This window comes from Giraffa tippelskirchi, chromosome 1 (genome assembly GCF_054371585.1).
Source record: "Giraffa tippelskirchi isolate mGirTip1 chromosome 1, T2T-mGirTip1v1.2.pri, whole genome shotgun sequence".
Classification (NCBI taxonomy): Eukaryota; Metazoa; Chordata; class Mammalia; order Artiodactyla; family Giraffidae; genus Giraffa; species Giraffa tippelskirchi.
Genome location: NC_137275.1, coordinates 49,840,297 through 49,862,234, shown reverse-complemented (window position 1 = coordinate 49,862,234; position 21,938 = coordinate 49,840,297). Strand labels below are relative to the sequence as shown.

Here is a 21,938-nt window from a genome sequence, read left to right as displayed (position 1 = left end):
TACAAGAAAGAGCATAGAATTTCAAGTCAGAAGACTAATGTGTGTCATCTGCTGACAGCTCTTTGAGCAGGATACTTAGCTTCTCTTACTCTGTTCCTTCATCTATAAAACAAAAATGAAAGCAACTTTACATTAGAAATCTAAAAAATGTTAATTATGTCTAAATAACTAAATGAAGCGTAATATATTAGGTTGTTCAGGAATAATTGCAAATTTGCTCTCTGTCTTCTAATATTTAACATGGAGCTGGACAACAGTTCATAATTAAGATACATTCAGATTGACTTGGGTGATCTCCCTTATTAGACCTAAACCACTTATCTTCATGTTTCTTCATCTTGAGAGGAAAGAATTTTTCTGTCTTCTTGATATCACCATTTTGGTGGGAATGGGGGGACAGTTTCTGTTACATACTCTTCTTAATCTAATCTTACCTGCTACAGAATTTTTAAATAAGTACCGAGATTCCACCTTTTTAAAGAAGTAGCTTATATTTACCTCCAAACTTAATCATTATTATGTACTCCTGATCTCACTTAATAAAACATTACTGTTTACCAAGTTACCCAATATGGGGACCCAGAGGTCCTCCTGGATTTCTCCACCTTTTCCTTCATTTCATTGTCCCACTAGAAATTTAAATTCAATATAGTCAAAATTAAACTCATCACCCTGCCCCCCAAATCTGTCTTTCCTCTATTCCTTGTTTTGGTCTTCATCTACCCCATTACCTTAGTCAGCAACTGACAATGATCCTAAGATCCTTATTCTATTTGAATGACTCATATGTAATCATTGACCAAATTCTACCGCTTTTTTTTTCTTGGCTTCTCTAATATTCATTTCCTCTTCTCTTAACTCACTGATCCAACCTTCTTCAATACCTCTCAATAGCTTCCATAAATCCAACCCCATTGTGTTGCATAATTGGAGTGATCTTCTTAAAATGTGAGTTTAATTATCTTCTCAGTTTCTCCCTATCATCTACAGAATAGACATTTTGTTTATATCCAGATCATGCCTCTTCCTCCTTCCCCAAATCTTCATGTCATCAAACCATATCACCTACTACTCTTCTGTAACTTCTCCAGATTTTAAAAGAATTTACTATCATTTAAGTTTTTGGCCCAAGACTATTTCCCAACATAACTGTTATTTTTGTTCTTGACAATTTCAATATCCGTGTGAATGGCCCTTCTAATATCTAGGCCTACTAGCTCTTAGCATATTGATTATACTTCTTTTTAAGCTTCTAAGTGATTGCTTTAGAGTTTCTTATATATATTTGCAACTAATGCAAATAACACTATGCTGCTTCATGGACAGTGTAAATACCTTATAATAAAGTAGTCCTAATTTCTCCCTCCTCTCAGCTCCAAATGTTCGACCAGATTTTCACAGAGACAATTGGAGGAAGGAGGGAGGAGAAAAATGGACAGAACACTCCATTTTTCAGCAGTCCTGCCCTTAAGAGAAACTATTTACTGTCATTCATTATATTTATACATGAGATAGTACCATTAAATTTTGTTACTGTTATTTTGAATAAACTACTGTTATGTCAACCAAGAACAATCAAAATAAGTTTTTATTTTAACTTCTTATTCTTTCCTTGATGCCCTTTCATTCTTTATTTAGATCTGAATTTCTGACCTATATAATTTTCCTTCTCTGTAAAGAACTTAACATTTCTTGCAACACAGGTCTACTGGTAAAAAATTCTTTTGATTTTTGTCTGAAAAAGTTTTTATTTCTTCTTCACTATTAAAGGATAATTTCATTTTCACAGCATAAGCATATCAAATTCTAGACTGATGGAGTCTTTTTCTTCTCAGCTCTTTTACTATTTCACTCTACTTTCTTCTTGTTTGCATGGTTTCTGAGAAGTTGATGTAATCCTTCACTTTTCTCCTCTATAAGTAAACTGTTCCCTCCCCTACCCTATCTCAGCTTTTTGCAAGTTTTATTCTTTATCGTTTTTTTGCAATTTAAATGTGATATGACTAGGTGTAGTTTTTCCTTTTGTTTTTGTTTTTTTATCTTTTTTCTTCTTTCTTCTTTCCTTTCTTTCTTTCTATTTTTTTTTCCCATTTACCCTGATGGTCTCTGAGCTTCCAGGATCAGTAGCTGAGAATCTGACATTAATTTGAGAAAATTCTCAGTCATTATCATTTCAAATATATCTTATGTTTCTTTTCTACTTAGGAAACCTCTAGTTTCCTATTATACAAGCTACACTTTTTGTAGTATTTCCACAATCTTGGATATTCTATTTCATTTTTCCAGCCTTTTTTTCCTCTTTGATTTTCAGTTTTGAAAGTTTCTTTTCACGTATCTTCAGGCTCAGAGATTCTTTCCAAAGAGGTGTTCAGTCTACTAATGAGACCATCAAAGACAGTCTTGATGTTTATCTTAGTCTTACAGTTTATTTTATCTGTGACATTTCTTTTTACTCTTTCTAAGAATTTCTGCTTACGTTATTCATATGTGCCTTCATGTTGTCTATTTTTTTCCATTAGAGCCCTTAACACATTAATCATAGCTATTTTAACTTGCTAGTCTGATCATTCTAACACTCCTGGCATATCTGACTCTGGTTTTGATGCTTGCTGCTTGCTCTGTCTCTTCAAACTCTGGGTCTCTTGTTTTGTTTGTTTTTTGCTTTTTAATATGCATTCTATTTGTTGTTGAAAGCATACATGATTCATTGGGTAGAAGAAACTGTGATAAATAGGCTTTTAGCAGTGTTGTGACAAAGTGTTGGAGTATGGGAGGCATCCTAGAACCCTATGATGAAGACTCAGTCTTTCAGTGAAGCTGTGCATATGGATTGTGAAGTTCACAAGTACTTCTCAGATTTCCATTCCTGCTTAGGTGGGATAAAATGGCTAGAAGGGGCTGATAAAACTTCATTATGTTAAGCTCTGGTAATAGTTTCTCTTGAAGAAAGGCCTGCTGAAAAACAGAATGCTCTGGACACTTTTCTTCTTCCTTTGCCAGAAACGTGAGAGGATATTTTTCTAATCTTCACTGAGAACCTGTTAAAGCTCCTGGAGCTGAAACAAACAAAAGTGTGATCACATTACCCTAACACTGGGCCTCATTGGAGGTTTTCAACTCCTAGATTTATCCATATTGAGTTTCCAGCTATTTAATTACAGTTCAGATTTTCCTACCCCCATCCTGGATCCTATGGAGATTTCTGCTAATGGGTCTCTGGTCTGTTAAGTCGTAATTCTTCATGTCTTCCCATCTGTCTCTCCAGTTTTGAGGGCAGCTGTTTGCTCTGTGACGTTAATTCACTGAGACATTAAAGAAGAGTTGTTGGTTTTCAGTCTGTTCAGCTTTTTACTTGTTGTGAGGAAGGAGTGACAACTTCTAAGCTCTTTACATGTCAGACCAAATAACCCCCATCAGTTCCTTGACCTCTTCTATGACCTACCCTCCATCTCACCTGAGCTAGATGCTACGTGGCTTATCTTAGACTTTGTCACTATCAAAAACAAAAAGTCTTCTAAAAATCTCAATTTATTGTATTCCACTTCAGATTATCACTTTTTTATTTCCAGTATTTTCTAATATATTAACTCCAAAAATATTCTAACTTCACCAGAATCTAAAATTAATTGACTATATCACTTTTCTCTGTCCCTCATCACTGATATCAGAGAAGGCAATGGCAACCCACTCCAGTACTCTTGCCTGGAAAATCCCATGGACCGAGGAGCCTGGTAGGCTGCAGTCCATGGGGTCGCTAAGAGTTGGACACGACTGAGCGGCTTCACTTTCACTTTTCACTTTCATGCATTGGAGAAGGAAATGGCAACCCACTCCAGTGTTCTTGCCTGGAGAATCCCAGGGATGGCGGAGCCTGGTGGGCTGCCGTCTATGGGGTCGCACAGAGTCAGACAAGACTGAAGCGACTTAGCAGCAGCAGCAGCAGCAGCATCACTGATATGCCCAATTTCTGGTTTACTGTTTAATACGTGGTCCATCGTCAAAAAGCAAATCCACACAATATTTGTATTTCTCCAAGTTATCTGAAATAAATTCCAACTCTACTTAAATCTGACTTCCCGGGTAGCTAAGCTGGTAAAGAATCTGCCCTCAATGAAGAAGACTGCAGTTCAAGTCCTGGGTCAGCAAGTTCCCCTGAAGAAGGGATAGGCTACCCACTCCAGTATTCTTGGACTTCCCTGGTGGCTCAGGCAGTGAAGACTCCTCCTGCAATGCGGGAGACTTGGGTTCGATCCCTGGGTTGGGAAGTTCCCCTGGAGGAGGGCATGGCAATCCACTCCATATTTCTTGCCTGGAGTATCCCCATGAACAGAGAAGCCTGGAGGGCTACAGCCCATGGGGTCACAAAGAGTTAGACATGACTGAGTAACTAAGCAAGCGCACGCGTGTGCGCGTGCGCATGTGCGCACACACCCACACACACCCAGACACACCCACCCACACACACACACACACACACACACAAGTTAAATCTAATTCTTTGGGTTCTCTATTTCTTTACCTAAGCAGTTGAATGTTGTTGATGAAAGTATTCATCCATGATGACTGGTCTCATTGTTTTTATGACCACAAATTTAAAGTAGATCCTTAGTGCTTCCCTGCATTATTCTATTTTTACTCACTCACGTTCCCACTCTCCTAAATAAGTATTTTCATATTTTATTCCTGCTCTTCAAACTTCCAAGTACTTCTACTTTATCCTTAATGACTTTGCTTCCTGTTTCACTGAAAAATAAGAACTATCAGAGATAACTTTCATAAAATTCTACTATAATACTGCTGCATCCATCACTTTATATTCTGTATTCTTTCCTGTTAACTACTGATAACTGATCATAGCAAATACCAACTCTTCCACTAGTGGACTAATGAACCTGAACCTATTCAGTGATATCATTTTAGTCATTTTTTCCTCTTCAAGCTAAAAAACAAAAACCTCTCTCAACTTCACATCACTCTACAGATACTATATCATTTTTATCTTATAACAGAACACTTTTGAAATGTTGTGTATTCACAATACCCTTATTTGTTTTAAGGCACATTCTTTCTTGAACTCAATAGAATCAGGATTTCTTCCTAGCACAACTGTAAAACTATCTATGTTCAAGGTCATTTATGGCTTTCATGTAACTAAAACCAACAACCAACATCCCATTCTCTCCTTGACCCATAAGCAGCTTTTCACATAAATATTCATTCATTCTTTTTGGAATAATTTATTTAATTTCCAGAGCACTTCTGACTTTTCTCCTGTCTCATTAACTTCCTCTGAATACCTTTTTCTGCTTCTTTTTCTCTTCTAGCTAACCTCTAAATGTTGATATGCCTATTTAGTGCTTAAATCTCTTTCCTATCCAACTCTTTCAGACTCAGAGCCTTAAATACTGGCGACACTAGATAACTTTCAAATTTGCATTTCTTCCCATAATTTTACCTAGAACTGAACATACAAGTGCCTACTCAGTGTCTTCATCAGCATGTCTATGAAGTGTCTCAAATTAATCACAATCAAAAGAGAATTCTTTCTCTTGCCATCCACTAAACTGTCCTCATATTTTCCCAATCTTTGTACAGTTTCACTTTATCCTTTCAAATATACCAGTATAAATGTTCAAATAGTCTCCATTTTTCTCCAGGACTATTTCAACAATAGACTTGTAACTAGCCTACTTGCTTCTACACTTGTCCTGAACAGTATATTCAGCACTGAATCCAACCTAATCCATTTAAAATTTGCCAAGTTTATTTTAGTCTTCTGCTTTAACACTTAATGGCTCCCTATCTCATCGAGAAAAGCCAACATCTTTATACCCACCTACATAAGTGATGCCATTACTGCTCCAACCTCATTTGCTACCAGTCTTTCTCTCCCAAACTTTGCTGTAGTCACATTGGCCTCCTTACTCTTTCTTAACATGTTGGCATGTTCCTGCTTCAGGGTCTTTGCATTTACTTTTCCCTTTGACTAGAACTCTCTTGTCCTGTCTGTCCAAATGGCTTTTTCCATAACTTAAAATAATTTTAATAGACATTATCCTTGGTGGCTCAGATGGTAAAAATCCACCTGCAATGTGGGAGACATGGGCTTGAGCCCTGGGTCAGGAAGATTCCCTGGAGGAGGGCATGGCAACCCACTCCAGCATTCTTGCCTGAAGAATCCCATGGACAGAGGAGCCTGGCAGGTAACAGTCCATGGGATCGCAAAGAGTTGGACACGACTGAGCAACTAAACACAGCACATTTTAAAAGCAGTTTTAGGCTTACATAAAAATGGAGTGGAATGTACATAGAGTTCTCATATACCTCTTCAAACCTACCTTACCCACCCAGATTCTCCTATTATCAGCATCTTGCATTAACGTGGTACACTTGCCATACATTGATAAATAATATTGATTAAAGCATTATTAACAAAAATCCACACTGGAAATGTTTACATTAGGGTTTATTCTTTGTATTATTGATTTTATGTGCTTTGAAAGATGTACAATGACATGAATCTGCCATTAGAGTATCCTACAGAATAGTTTCACTGCCCTAAATGTCTCCTATACTCCACATATCCATTCCTCCCTCTCCCCGAACTCTTGGAAACCACTTATCTTTTTACTGTCTCCATGACTTTTTACTGTCTCCATGATTTTACCTTTTCCAGATGTCATAAACTTTGAATCATGAATATGTATGCATATTTTGTACATTAACTTCTTTCACATACCAATATGCATTTAAGATTCCTTTGTGTCTTTTGATGTCTTAATAGCTCATTTTCTTTTATCAATAATCTTCAGTTGCATGGACATATCACAGGCAATTCCTTTGCTTCTTGAGAGACATCTTTGTTGCTTACAAAATTTGGCAATTATGAATAATACTGCAATAAACATTTGCTTGCAGGCTTTTGTGGAGACATAAGTTCTCAATTCAATTTTATATATCACGAGGAGAATGATTTCTAGATTGTATGGTAAGAGTGTGTTTAGTTTTCTAAGAAACTATCAAATGGTCTTCCAGAGTTTTCCATGACTTTTCAAGATCTTTATTCAAATATCACCTTCTCAGTGATCTCTTTGCTAAGGATACAACTTCACATTGCAAGCTACTGTCCCTCAACCATGACTGTGAAACTCTCTACCTACTGCTCTTTCTTCAAAGCAATAATTACTATGTTAACATATCATATATCTTACTTGTTGAGGTGTCCTCTCTGACCTTCCCCCATCTAATGCCACTAGAGTGTAAGATACATGAGAGTGGGAAAAGCAGCAACATAGAACACAAATGGAACCATAAGGGTCAATTAAAAATATGTATTGAACAGAGGAATCAATTCAAGGTCATATGATTGTTAAGAACTGTGAAAAGTCTGAAATTTTACCTTATTTATAAGCTAACAAGTTGATCTACCATAGTTTAATGGAACATAGCTGGAGACACGGACTTCCGTGGTGGCTCAGACGTAAAGCGTCTGCCTACAATGAGGGAGACCCAGGTTCAGGCCCTGGGTCGGGAAAATCCTCTGGAGAAGGAAATGATAACCCACTCTAGTACTCTTACCTGGAAAATCTTATTGACAGAGGAGCATGGTAGGCTACAGTTCATGGGGCTGCAAAGAGTCAGACACGACTGAGCGACTTCACTTGCACCTTTTCTGAAGACATGAGACTTCAGTCAGACACAGTACCTTTTATTACTTGTGGTACAGTAAATAGTATCAGCCTCAAGTACATAACGGTACCCATTGCTTTCTAGGTCCCATGGAACCAATACTGAGGTGGGTCCAAGTGGTTGTTGTACATGCAGCATGTTTGTATAACAACTGAGGAACTCCAAGACTAGAGAAATCCAACCTCTTATCAGGGGCTACAGGCAAAACTGCTAAACCTTTGCCTGTAGAAAGATATTAGTTTTATTATACTGAGCACTTCCCAGGTGGCACTAGTGGTAAAGAACCTGCCTGCCAATGCACAAGACAAAAGACATGTGGGTTAGATCCCTGGGTCTGGAAGATCCCCTGGAGGAGGGCATGGCACCCCACTCCAGTATTCTTGCTTGGAGAATCCCATGGACAGAGAAACCTGGCAGACTACAGTCTATAGGATCAGAAAGAGTTGGGCACGACTGAAGTGACTTAGCAAGCATGCATGCACATCCTGGGCACTAACGAAACCTTATCTCTGCCCTAAGTCTATTCAATAACATTCTTGAAAAAATAGTTTGTAACAAAATACATTAATGACTTTGTCTGCAAGATATACAGAACACAAGAGACCCATGAAAAATCATTTCTCAACAATAATGATCCAGCTCAATTTTAATCTTTCACAATTCTTTCCTACACAAACCTGAAGGATTATAGAAGACTCTAAACTAGCTGGAGATTCTCAAGTGTATCATGCTACTTTATGTCTCTCAATGTCTTTGCTTATTTTCCTGAGAAGGCCTTTTGATATCCCCTTTCACCTAGTCTACTTAGTATGAAGTTTTTCCTTTTTTAAGACTGAAATGAAATGTTATTCAATAAACTCTCCCTTGTGTATCTTTGGGAGTAATGATCACCCCTACACTGGGGCCTATACTGTGCCCTGTACAAACAGAGCACCCAGTGGTTTTATGTTCATATGCATAAGTACTTACAGCCCAGTGGTTCTCTCCCACTGGCTCTTGGGATACTGGTAAGACACAATCTATGGTAGAGGTTTACAGGTTAATTATTACTAGTAATAAAGTATTTGAATTTCCCTTGGTCTTGTTCTTCAAATAAATTTTAACAAGATCCTTTGCAAGGATATTTTCATTTAAAAATGTCACTTTCATCTCACTGCACTTCTTAAATGAGAAAGATAATGATAGAGTAGTCCTCAAAGAAACATGAAATGTCTAGATTATCTAGACCAAATATTTCCCCCATTTTTCCCTATATTTTTAAGACAATTGTAAGAATAGCTCTGTTTTTTCTTTTATTTGTTAAATTATCTTTAAAAAAATCTATTTAGTCCTGAGTTTACAATTTTGTATGTAGTCCCAAACTTGCTACTAAACAAAGACTCTTATCCTGTAATATCAAATTGGCACCAGATATATTATTCCACTCAAATAATTCTTCTTCTATATCAACAAATAAAAGTAATACAATTCAGTATAAAGTTACACTGTTTTCTATTCTTTGTTAAAGAAGGAAAAACTAAAACAGTAAAACATCTATTTTTATAACTTTGGTTCAGAGCTTCTTTTAAGTGAGTGTGCCTTGAGAGTGAAGCAATTGCATTATGTTTCATTGTTCAGTGTGCCAGGGCCACTGCAATTTCTCTCGGGGTGAGTTAGTGGCAGGCTTGTAATTTTAAGTCTCAGTGGCCTTCCTTTAATTTATTTGTTACAATATTGCTAGGATTTTTATGTTTTTAATATTTAATAATCAAAAAGCTTTTTCTGTTTTTGTGTGTTTGTTTTGTTTTTCTCTCATTCTCTTCAGACAGCTGTCTGCTTTTTCTAAGTAGAGTATATAATAACTGTGCATACTATTGATTTATACCACCAAATGCATCCTTGAAGATATCAAGGAAATAAGCCATACTGTGAAAAACAAAAGGAATAAAGCTATGGAAGGCTAAAAGCTTAAAAGGAGATCCAGTATTATTAAAGTGCTTTGTCTAGAATCAATTCACATGATACCTTAGGGCATACACCCTCATGAAAGCACAAATAAATAAATAATGTAAAATAAAACTATGATTGTATAGCTTCCTTTAAAGTGATTGTGCTCATTTACAACAAGAAAGAAAGTGTAATTAACATACATCTCAGTTTCAAAGGCCAAAGTATTTAAGGGGATGAAGTCGAAAATATAAATTCCTTTAGTTTTGAGGTTCATATCACTATTTATTTTGTAATTTCAGAGCTAGCATCAGCACTACTATACGTTGGAGGTCCAATAACCATAAGGTAAGAGGCAATGTGACAAAGTAGTGAACATTGCAGACTTAAGTTAAAATTACACTGATGGAACTTACCTGTTGTGTGACCTCAGATAAATTATGTCACTTTTAGCTTTAGTATTTATACCTATAAAATGGGTGCTAACTAACTAATACATTCTTATTATCTTTGTCATATTCATCATTACAATGAATATCTTTTGAGTTTTGCCCATCTTAAGATTGGCAAAGACTGTTCTAAGCAGTTTCTGTAAATCATCTCATAACCTGCAGAGAAATACCACAAAATGTGTCTACAGATGAGAACTGAGACCAAGAAAGCTTCTATCATGTGTTAAAGATCACACAGCTGTAAAGAAGCCAAACCTAGTTTGGAACCGAGGTGTGTCTGAATTCCAAACCTGTCTATTTATACATCTAAGCTAGGGATTAAATTTTAAAAATGCATGTTAAACTTTTGGTGCTGAACAAAGGTCATAGAGTAAATGCTAAACTAGATAATTCCAGGTGAGTCCCTAAACTCAGAGTTTTATGGAGCTGTCAGAATAAAGGAGGGGGCAGGAGGAAGTGCTCACAACTGGTTTTTTCTTCCTTTTCTTTAGTGATCCAAACCATGAGTCACTCCCACTAGTTTTAGAACTGAGAGTCTCCCAAAACCACAAATAGGCATGTATTGAAGAGAGAAAAAAAAAAAAATTCACCTGAGATAAATATTAGTTAAGTGAATCAGTGCCCTGGAGGAGCCAAGTAATAGTAAAGTAACAACCAAGTAACCAAACAAACGAAAAAAGGACACTGACCTTCATAACCTTAAACTAACCTCACTGGTTTTTGGAACACAATGTAATTGTCAGGAAGGGTGAATTCATTCTGAACTGGTTGCAAACAATGCATGACTTTCCACTTCTTTATCTTCTATTTTCCTTCTTTCAATTTATCCTTGCTCCCTTTGGCATTGTATAAACTTCTCCCACTTTTCCCCATTTATGTATCCAAACCAGAGACAGCAAAATTTTGAGTCACATATAAACCCTAAATTAACCTGTTTCTGGATCCCCAAATCAAAATGTTGTATTGCTGCCATGTTGATTTTTCTTAATTCACTCTGTGGCACATGTAGCCCTTTTACAGATATTTCCCCACCCACAGTTTCAATGAATGAAAATTTATACTGATGGTGAAAGAACTGACTGTCTATTAAGCACAGTGTCTGGTTAAAACAAATTTGGAAAACTCAGCAGTGGCCACAGGACTGGAAAAGGTCAGTTTTCGTTCCAATCCCAAAGAAAGGCAATGCCAAAGAATGCTCAAACTACTGCACAATTGCACTCATCTCACATGCTAGTAAAGTAATGCTCAAAATTCTCCAAGCCAGGCTTCAGCAATACGTGAACCGTGAACTTCCAGATGTTCAAGCTGGTTTTAGAAAAGGCAGAGGAACCAGAGATCAAATTGCCAATATCCGCTGGATCATCGAAAAAGCAAGAGAGTTCCAGAAAAACATCTATTTCTGCTTTATTGACTATGTCAAAGCCTTTGACTGTGTGGATCACAATAAACTGTGGAAAATTCTGAAAGAGATGGGAATACCAGACCACCTGACCTGTCTCTTGAGAAACCTGTATGCAGGTCAGGAAGCAACAGTTCGAACTGGACATGGAACAACAGACTGGTTCCAAATAGGAAAAGCAGTACATCAAGGCTGTATATTGTCACCCTGCTTATTTAACTTATATGCAGAGTACATCATGAGAAACGCCGGGCTGGAAGAAACACAAGCTGGAATCAAGATTGCCCGGAGAAGTATCAATAACCTCAGATATGCGGATGACACCACCCTTATGGCAGAGAGTGAAGAAGAACTAAAGAGCCTCTTGATGAAGGTGAAGGTGGAGAGTGAAAAAGTTGGCTTAAAGCTCAACGTTCAGAAAACTAAGATCATGGCATCTGGTCCTATCACTCCATGAAAAATAGATGGGGAAACAGTGGAAACAGTGTCAGACTTTATTTTTTTGGGCTCCAAAATCACTGCTGATGGTGATTGCAGCCATGAAATTAAAAGACGCTTACTCCTTGGAAGGAAGGTTATGGCCAACCTAGATAGCATATTTAAAAGCAGAGACATTACTTTGCCAACAAAAGTCCATCTAGTCAAGGCTATGGTTTTTCCAGTGGTCATGTATGGTTGTGAGAGTTGGACAGTGAAGAAAGCTGAGCGCCGAAGAATTGATGCTTTTGAACTGTGGTGTTGGAGAAGACTCTTGAGAGTCCCTTGGACTGCAAGGAGATCCAATCAATCCATCCTAAAGGAGATCAGTCTTGGGTGTTCATTGGAAGGTCTGATGTTGAAGCTGAAACTCCAATACTTTGGCCACCTCATGCGAAGGGTTGACTCATTGGAAAAGACCCTAATGCTGGGTAGGATTGGGGGCGGGAGGAGAAGGGGACGACAGAGTATGAGATGGTTGGATGGCATCACCGACTCAATGGACGTGGGTTTGGGTAGACTCCGGGAGTTGGTGATGGACAGAGAGGTCTGGCGTGCTGCAATTCATCGGGTCGCAGAGAGTCGGACATGACTGAGCGACTGAACTGAACTGAACTGGTTAAAACTTCTAAGAAAGATATTAAACAAGAACTTCAGATGGTAGTTCCACATGGAGTTAGGCATTACAAGGTATGCAAGTTTGTTAGGGCTTAAACAACAAAACTAATTTTTCTCACAGTTCGGGAGACTGGAAGTCCAAGATCAAGGTGATGTCAGATTTGGTATCTTCTGGGATATCTCTCTTGGATTGGAAATGGTCAGGACTCCCACTGAATCCTCATATGGTTTCCCTCTCTCACTATCTGCATCCTCATCCTCTCTTCCTGTAAGGACAACAATCACACTAGATTAGGGCTTTCCAAAGATTCTCTTCATTGGGGTTCCATGTTTGTCCCTCAGTTCAGTTCAGTTCACTTCAGTCACTCAGTCGTGTCCGACTCTTTGAGACCCCATGGACTGCAGCATGCCAGGCCTCCCTGTCCATCACCAGGTCCCGGCGCTTACTCAAACTCATATCCATTGAGCCAGTGATGCCATCCAACTATCTCATCCTCTGTCATCCTCTTCTCCTCTCACCTTCAATCTTTCCCAGCATCAGGGTCTTTTCAAATGAGTAAGCTGTTTGCATCAGGTGGCCAAAGTATTGGAGTTTCAGCTTCTTCGGCTTCAATATCAGTCCTTCCAATCAATATTCATAACTGATTTCCTTTAGGATGGACTGGTTGTATCTCCTTGCTGTCCAAGGGACTCTCAAGAGTCTTCTCCAACACCACAGTTCAAAAGCATCAATTCTTCGGCGCTCAGCTTTCTTTATAGTCCAATTCTCACATCCATACATGACTACTGGAAAAACCGTATCTTGACTAGACAGATCTTTGTTGGTAAAGCAATGTCTCTGCTTTTTAATATGCTGTCTAGGTTGGTCATAACTTTTCTTCCAAGGAGTAAGCATCTTTTTATTTCATGGCTGCAGTCACCATCTGCAGTGATTTTGGAGCCCCAAAAAAATAAAGTCTGCCACTGTTTCTCCATCTATTTGCCATGAAGTGATGGGACCAGATGTCATGCTCTTTGTTTTCTGAATGTTTATGTTTAAGTCAACTTTTTCACTCTCCTCTCTCACTTTCATCAAGAGGCTCTTTAGTTCTTCTTCACTTTCTGCCATAAGGGTGATGTCATCTGCATATCTCAGGTTATTGATGTATCTCCCAGCAATCTTAATTCGAGCTTGTGCTTCATCCAGTCCGGCATTTCTCATGATGTACTCTGCACATAAGTTAAATAAACACAGTGACAATATACAGCATTGATGTACTCCTTTTCCTATTTGGAACCAGTCTGTTGTTCCATGTCCAGTTCTAACTGTTGCTTCCTGATCTTCATACAGATTTCTCAGGAGGCAGGTCAGGTGGTCTGGTATTCCCATCTCTTTCAAAATTTTCCAGTTTCTTGTGATTCACACAGTCAAAGGCTTTGGCATAGTCAATAAAGCTGAAGTAGATGTTTTTCTGGAACTCTCTTGCTTTTTGATGATCCAGCAGATGTTGGCAATTTGATCTCTGGTTCCTCTGCCTTTTCCAAAACCAACTTGAACATCTGGAAGTTCACAGTTCACATATTGTTGAAGCCTGGCTTGGAGAATTTTGAGAATTACTTTACTAGCGTGTGAGATGAGTGCAATTGTGCTGCGTGGCACTGGAGCGGTGAGCAGCAGCTGTGTGGTGCTGGAGCAGCTAGAGGCAGAGAGGAGATACCCCATGTCCAAGGTCAGGAGCTGTGGCTGTGCTTCGCTGGACCAGCCACGTGGAGATACCCAACGTCCAAGGGCAAAGGAGAAGCCCCAGCAAGACAGTAGGAGGGGTGAATTCGCATTTAGAATCATACCTCATTCTCACCAGAGATGCTCAGAGTGCTCAAACCAACCTTGTGCACACCAGGACCCAGGGACCCCACAGAGACTGAGACAGAACTGTATTTGAGTGTCTCCTGTGGAGGTACAGGCCAGCGGTGGTCTGCCGCAGGGACAGGGTCTCTCGGTGCACCAGACTTGGGTATGGCATAAGCCCTCTTGAAGGAGGTCGCCATTAACCCCACCATAGATCTTCCAGAACTTACACAGGACTGGGAAATAGACTCTTGGAAGGCACAATAGAACCTTGTGTACCCGGACCCAGGAGAAAAATGCAGTGATCCCACAGGAGACTGTCACCGACTTGCCTGTGGGTCTCCAGGAGTCTCTGGAGGAGGTGTCGGTCGGTGGTGGCCTGCTGCAGGTTTGGGCGCACTGACTGTAGCGGTACATGCATGGAATCTTTTGAACGAGGTCACCATTATTATCTTCATTACCTCCTCCATAGTTTGGCCCCAGGTAAACAGCAGGGAGGGAACACAGCTCCACCCTTCAAAAGAAAATTGGATTAAAGATTTACTGAGCATGGCCCCGCCCATCAGAACAAGACCCAGTTTCCCCCTCAGTGAGACTCTCCCATCAGGAAGGTTCCATAAGCCTCTTATCCTTTTCCATCAGAGGGCAGACAGGCTGAAAACCACAATCACAGAAAGCTAACCAATCTGATCACATGGACCACAGCCTTGTCTAACTCAATGAAACTATGAGCAATGCCGTGTAGGGACACCCGAGATAGATGGGTCATGGTGGAGAGCTCTGATAAAACATGGTCCACTGGAGCAGGGAATGGCAAACTACTTCAATATTCTTGCCTTGCTGCTGCTGCTGCTGTCGATTCAGTCGTGCCCGACTCTGTGAGACTCCATAAACAGCAGCCTGTCAGGCTCCGCCCTCCATGGGAGTTTCCAGGCAAGAGTACTAGAGTGGGTTGCCATTGCCTTCTCCATAATTCTTGCCTTGAGAACTCCATGAACAGTATGAAAAGGCAGAAAGATAGGACACTGAAAGATGAACTCCCCAGGTCAGTAGGTGCCCAGTATGCTACTGGAGATCAGTGGAGAAATAACTCCAGAAAGAATGAAGAGACGGAGCCAAAGCAAAAACAACACCCAGCTGTGGTTGTGACTGGTGACAGAAGCAAGGTCCAATGCTGTTTGTCCCTAAAATACGCAATTTTAGTGAAAATCCTGCATCCTGCTAAGTCAGTTTAGCTAGAATCCCCCAACCTTGACAGCCGATCACCCTGGATATCTGATGGAGTTTCTCATCCTCTATCATTTGGAGAGGAGAAACAGTGGAAACAGTGGCAGACTTTATTTTTTTGTGCTCTAAAATCACTGCAGATGGTGACTGCAGCCATGAAATTAAAAGATGCTTACTCCTTGGAAGAAAAGTTATGGCCAACCTAGACAGCATATTAAAAAGTAGAGACATTACTTTGCCAACAAAGATCTGTTTAGTCAAGGCTATGGTTTTTCCAGTAGTCATGTATGGGTGTGAGAGTTGCACTATAAAGACAGCTGAGCACCGAAGAATTGATGCTTTTGAACTGTGGTGTTGGAGAGGACTCTTGAGAGTCCCTTGGACTGCAGGGAGAGCCAACCAGTTCAACCTAAAGGAAATCAGTCCTAAATGTTCATTGGAAGGACTGACGTTTAAGCTGAAACTCCAATACTTTGGCCACCTGATGCGAAGAGCTGACTCATTGGAAAAGACCCTGATGCTGGGAAAGATGAGGGCAGGAGGAGAAGGGGATGACAGAGGGTGAGATGGTTGGATGGCATCACCGACTCAGGGGACATGAGTTTGAGTAAACTCTGGGAGTTGTTGATAGACAGGGAGGCCTGGCGTGCTGCAGGCCATGGGGTTGCAAAGAGTCGGACACAACTGAGTGACTGAACTGGACTGATCATTTTCCCCAGTCAGTGTCTAATCATCCTAACCTGCCTTCAGCAAGAATTCTACTCAGTCATGTTAGCTAGAATCCATACTTTTTCCTTAATATTTCCTATTAGTAATTTTCCATCCACTCCCATCTGTACCACCCCAACCCTAATGACATTATTTTAACATAATTTCATCTTCAAAGACCATACCAGTTACATTCTGAAATACCAGGACTTCAATATATGAATTGGTGGGTGGTGTGAATACAATCTAATTTATGATACAAGGCCTTGGTCTGTTGCCTCTGTGGCTCAATTTCAGAACTGGTGCCACAGGATTAAACTTACAGATTCTCTCCCTTCTCTTCTTCCCGACTCTCTTTGATCTAGAGTTTAGGTCAGTTATCAAGAGTCCCCCCAGGGAGACAGCTAGCTAGTAGGCAAGTAGAGTGAGCTGCATGTCTGAGCTGCTCTCCTTGGCCTGAGAGCATCTCATTTTTCAAGTGTTCATGAAAGCGTAATATGAATTACCAAACCAATAATTTGCCTTATATTATTCATTTCCTTTTCACTGGTAAGATTTGAGAAGTCTGCTGAACCAATGATACATTTAGACACTTAGCAAAGTTAGCATGAGGCTCAGTGAAGTGAGTGAGCTATGTTGAACCAACAGGCATGAGCTCACTCCCTGCAAATATCTGAGGGACTAAGATAGAAGAGGAAAGCAGAAACTATGTCTCTGTTTTCATGACTCTTCCTCCTGCCTGGAAGCCATTCACTGCAGCCCAGTGGGAACAGGCAGCTCTGTGGTGCCTGTGGCAGCTGGTTCTTGTGGCAAGCAGAGGAACAGGATTTGAGCTATCACCTTATCTCATGTCAATCCACACTCCATCACTCATGGGGGACCCAGGTGTCTGAGAGGCAGAATTCAAATTTACATTCCTTGTTCCCCAGTTCTGATGTCAGGCATAAAGCCATTCCACGGGCAACACCTCCTGCATCAGCACCAAGAGGTCAAGAGGTTCATCTGGCTTTACAAGTACTTTTTTCCTGGAGAATATAGGCTTTTGTGTTCTTGTGTGTCTGTGTTTTCCTTACAATTTTCAGTGCTAAGACAGAATAGCTGGGATTCTTTTTAATGGCTTTCAAAAAAAAAACCTGTCCTGAGGCCAGGGGGATGAGCACACTGTGCAAATTCAATAATAAACAAACAGATTTGGCAAAGAAGGAAATGATACGTTGTTCTTTGGAAGTGGCCCTAAGGGCTCAGCTATGGGCACATTTTACAAATCAGTGATCTTGGAAGTGCTTCTGTTGAAATACATTAAAATCTCCGGTGAGTGTCAGCAAAGATTTTCTCCCTTGTTTCTTGTCAGAGGCAACATCCAGAAAGGGAGCTGGGCTCCTTCTGGACTTGCTCTAGAGCTATTTTGACAGATTTTGCTTTTATTCTTTGTATAGTCATTGTTTTCACCTTAATTATTTTTTTGCAACAGCGAGGCTTAGTATTTCTTCTTCTAGCACAGAAAACAAATTTGCAGAGAGAATGGTCCATTAATCACAGTGATCCTAAGTCATTAGCGAGTGTTAATTACATAACAACAGAAAAACCCTTAAATGCATCTTTTAACTAATCATAAAACCTCTACAACACTTTCTCTGGCCATTTGAAACTTCCTTTGTTTCAGTAATTATGAAGATGTCTTATATTGTATTTGTGAAATAATTTAAGCTCTAGATCTCAGCCTCTACTGAAATAAATGATTTCTATTTCTACTGTGGGCTATGTTCTTTCATGAATCGTTTTTCATTTGACTATTAATATTATAGAGATTACAGACAGATATTCCCTGATAAAACAAATTTTAATTTTAATAGCAGAGGTTTCACTCTGCTGGGAAAACTTAATTAATCATTTAATTGTTTCAAATCAGGCAGGTGTCTCTTTTCAAAACCTCAAATTGTGGAATTGAAATGAATCTCTACCTTCTTCTGTGTTAACTCCTTGAGAAAGCTCCAATTATGTAATCACTTTGTCAATTACAAAAATATAGCTGAAAATTATCAGAGGACGCATCCTTGAATCTATATACATACACATATACACACATATATATACTATATACATACACACTATGAAGTGTGAAAGTGTTAGTCGCTCAGTTGTGTCCAATTCTTTGCGACCCATGGACTGTAGCCTGCTAGGCTCCTCTGTCCATGGGATTTTCCAGACATGAATACTGGAGTGGGTTGCCATTTCCTTCTCCAGGGGATTGAACCCAGGTCTCCTGCATTGCAGGCAGACTCTTTACCACCTGAGCTACCAGGGAAGCCCCGTACACTAAGCAAAGTAACTCAGAAAGAGAAAGACAAATACCATATAATATCACCCATTTATGGATTCTAAATATGACACAAATCAACTTATACTGGATCTTTCCAGTATAATTGTTTTTATATAAGATAAAAAAGATTGGACATTATATCATTCTTTACATTTGTATCCAGTTAAAGCACATTTGATCTGATACATTCAGTATTTCATCTGTTCTTTCCTTCTTTTCTCCTTATTTTTCCTCTCTACTTTTCTTCCACCTTTTGTTCTTTTCTATTTTTTGACTCTTCTCATTCTCCTTCTTAAACTATTCTCTTTTGCTCTAACATTATTTTCTTTTTTTCCTTTTGCATTTCCTCTGTTGTATTGTCTTTTCTCAGCAATTTCTTTTTTCTAGAGCTTTCTACATTTTACTGATTTCCCCCTCACTCTTCTGTTTCTGACTTTGTGACTACCATCCTACAATATAAAATGATACCTTGATTTTCTTTGTTCTAGCCTCACTATAATGCTATATTATTGTCCTTTCTCTCTCAGTACTTAGATAATTATTTTTTTTTTACTAGCTTTTACAATTCATTGCCTAGGAACATAGAATTCTAATAGGCAGTGATAACATAATTAGTAAAGTCTGTGTAATGTTCAAAATATCATGAGTGGAGAATAAACTATGAACACCTTAGCAAGGGATCTCCCTGCCACCACCACCACCAATCAAAGCAAAAGATGACTTTACCAGAAATATTTTTTCTAGGCTTCATTTTATAACTGATGTTCAAATAATTAAAGTGAATATCAATTCAATAAATTGAATTAAATTTCACCTTAGGACAGGACTTTCTAAAATTCTTTTATTTTCAGGCTTCTCTTTTTTCTGCTCCATGAACCATGTAATAAGAAAATGAAAAACACAGGAGAGTTACTTACAACTCAGGCACCAGTTTTTTTCAAAACGAGGAAGTCAGTTTTATAAAAGAATGGAGTGAAAAAAGATGACAGAGAGAAAGGGGAAGGAAGAGAAATCAGTCTATGGAGTAATGAAGAATTAAATCCTTCGCTAAGACTGAGATATCTGTATCTAGAAACTTCTGAATTAGGGGAATAAACCCTCTTCTTATGAATATGCATAGGTACTGAACATTACTGCTAAATAGATTGTGGCCAGTAGGACCCAGATGGGGTCAAAATAATGGAATCAGAGGAAGGCTAAGCCTATTGTTTCCTGCATCTCTCTGAACAGCATGTTAGTCTTCTCAGAGTACTTGTGGTTCCTATGGGTTCACTGAAGGGGCTGAAAGGTTTACTGAGAAATGGAAGCCACGGCACTGACCATCTGACAGAACAAGCCCTGAAAGAATAAGGAAAAGATCATGTGTGGAGGGATAGAACTGGGGTATCAAGGAAACTCAAATATATGTGTCAATTAAGAGGTGTGTGGAAAAAGAGGAGGCCAAGAGAATTGGTCTGTGTGGTAAAGAGAAAGTACATACTAAATCGATGTTTGCAAATCACTTAATTATTACAATTTCTTTTGATCACATATTCTACCATAATGTAGCTTTGGATTATACAGTTCTCTCTTGTTAACATCCCACCACTGGGTACAAGGGCGATGTTAAAAATTATTAAAATGGAAGAATTTTCAACTTTCTTAAAGACAAGACAGACAATCAAAGAAATTAAAACATCCCCTGAAATATCCAAACAGGTCATTTAAATGGCATACAAAATTATATTAACAATATCAAGAATTAATTCAAATAAATATCAGAAATTTCAAGAATGTAAGATAGAAACTATAAAAATTTCTAATGGTTAGGAGAGCAAAATTAAAATTCTACTTGACTAAAGAATGATTTCTTATTTCTACCTCATGTGAGATACAAAGATAAATATTTAGTGTATTTTCATGGAAGATAAAATTCCTTTGAGAAAATCAAAGTGAAATTAGTTTGAAACAGAAAGATCTAAGAGAAAGGGTAGGTAGAAGTAACTGAATGTTTTTGGCTCTAGTTAATTGAAGATTTTCTTCTCAAAGATGAATTAGTTACCTGCTGTTGTCTTCTTAAATTCACATGTGCTGGCCAGAAGCATTTAGAAATATCTTGATGTTTTGTTACACAATCCTGATTTTCCAGAAAGATCATAAGTGTAAGAGATCTCACCAGAAGTCTTTTTTTCCACTTTTCCTTATTATCTAAACGTAATTTCAGGTATTAATTACTAATGTATAAGCATTTTAGATGAAAATGATCATTTAACTTTCCTTGATAATTTTTTTTTTTTATCTTAGTATGTGTAAATGATCCAAAAGAGAGAACATAGAAACAAGAGAAAACAGGTTGCTAAGGAGATGATTTAACAGGGTATTTATAAAACCACTCATTGTTTGACTGGATTTTTCACACATTAACCATGACTGTAATTTTTAAATTGCATAGATGCAGCCAGGTGTTCTATGCCTTCATCCAGCATCTCTTCCGACTGCTGAGGGCTCATGGCAATGCTTTGTTAACATCCCTGCATTCTTTTTGTTAGACAATATAAGATAATAGAGGTAAAATGCTGACTTTAATAGGCAATGTTCAAAGGAGTTTTTTTATTTTATACATACAAAATAAAAGACTAATAATCTTAGTGTCAACAAGGGGAAATGAAATCAAGCATGCAATGATAAACAGGATTTCGTTTAAAATTACTCAGACATACAAAAGTTGACAGGGTATGTAATGTGGGAGGAAAGAGTTATTGACACTGAGATGCAAAGCACAGAAAAGACAGATTAAAATAAAATTAAATGGAGAGTATTAGTGATCTATAATGTGATTGTCTGCATATAATGTGTTTTGGCATAAATACTGCAGATAAAGTAAAATTACTGTCTAAAACATGTAATGCTTTAAAACAACACTGGATGTTTATATTACCAGCTAAATAAATAAATAAAATTTAAAAATTGTAACACAACTGAAAAAAAAGAACATAAAATCTTTTAAAACTTGGGTCATGTGAATATGCACATTATAAATACAATGCATAAATGTGTCTTAAGTGTACAAATTTTACAATCTTGCAATTTATACTTTATCAACTATTTTTCTACTGCTGTTATTCAGTCACTAAGTCATGTCTGACTCTTTGCCAACCCCATAGACTGCAGGACATCAGAGTTCCCTGTCCTTCACTATCTTGACAAAGTAGGCAGAATAGTTGGAATAGAAAAAATGATATTCCAAAAGATCATTTTTCTAAGTTGGTCAGGTAAACAAATCTCTAATTTCATAGAAAAATACAAAGTACGCAC

The 21,938-nt window shown here is 38.4% G+C and overlaps 1 protein-coding gene across 1 annotated transcript in view; it reads right to left on the bottom strand.

Annotated features, from left to right (window-relative positions):
- Window positions 1-9,445: 9,445 nt before the first annotated feature.
- The window catches only part of LOC145518304 (uncharacterized), a 43,214-nt gene continuing 30,721 nt past the window's right edge, over window positions 9,446-21,938 (bottom strand). Inside the window, exons 2-3 of the mRNA XM_081522436.1 lie at window positions 14,722-14,903; window positions 9,446-12,827 (exon numbers count right to left, since the gene is read on the bottom strand). Of these exons, the coding sequence (XP_081378562.1) occupies window positions 12,706-12,827; window positions 14,722-14,903 (304 nt within the window). The 3' untranslated portion in view covers window positions 9,446-12,705. The remainder of the gene's footprint in view (window positions 12,828-14,721; window positions 14,904-21,938) is intronic.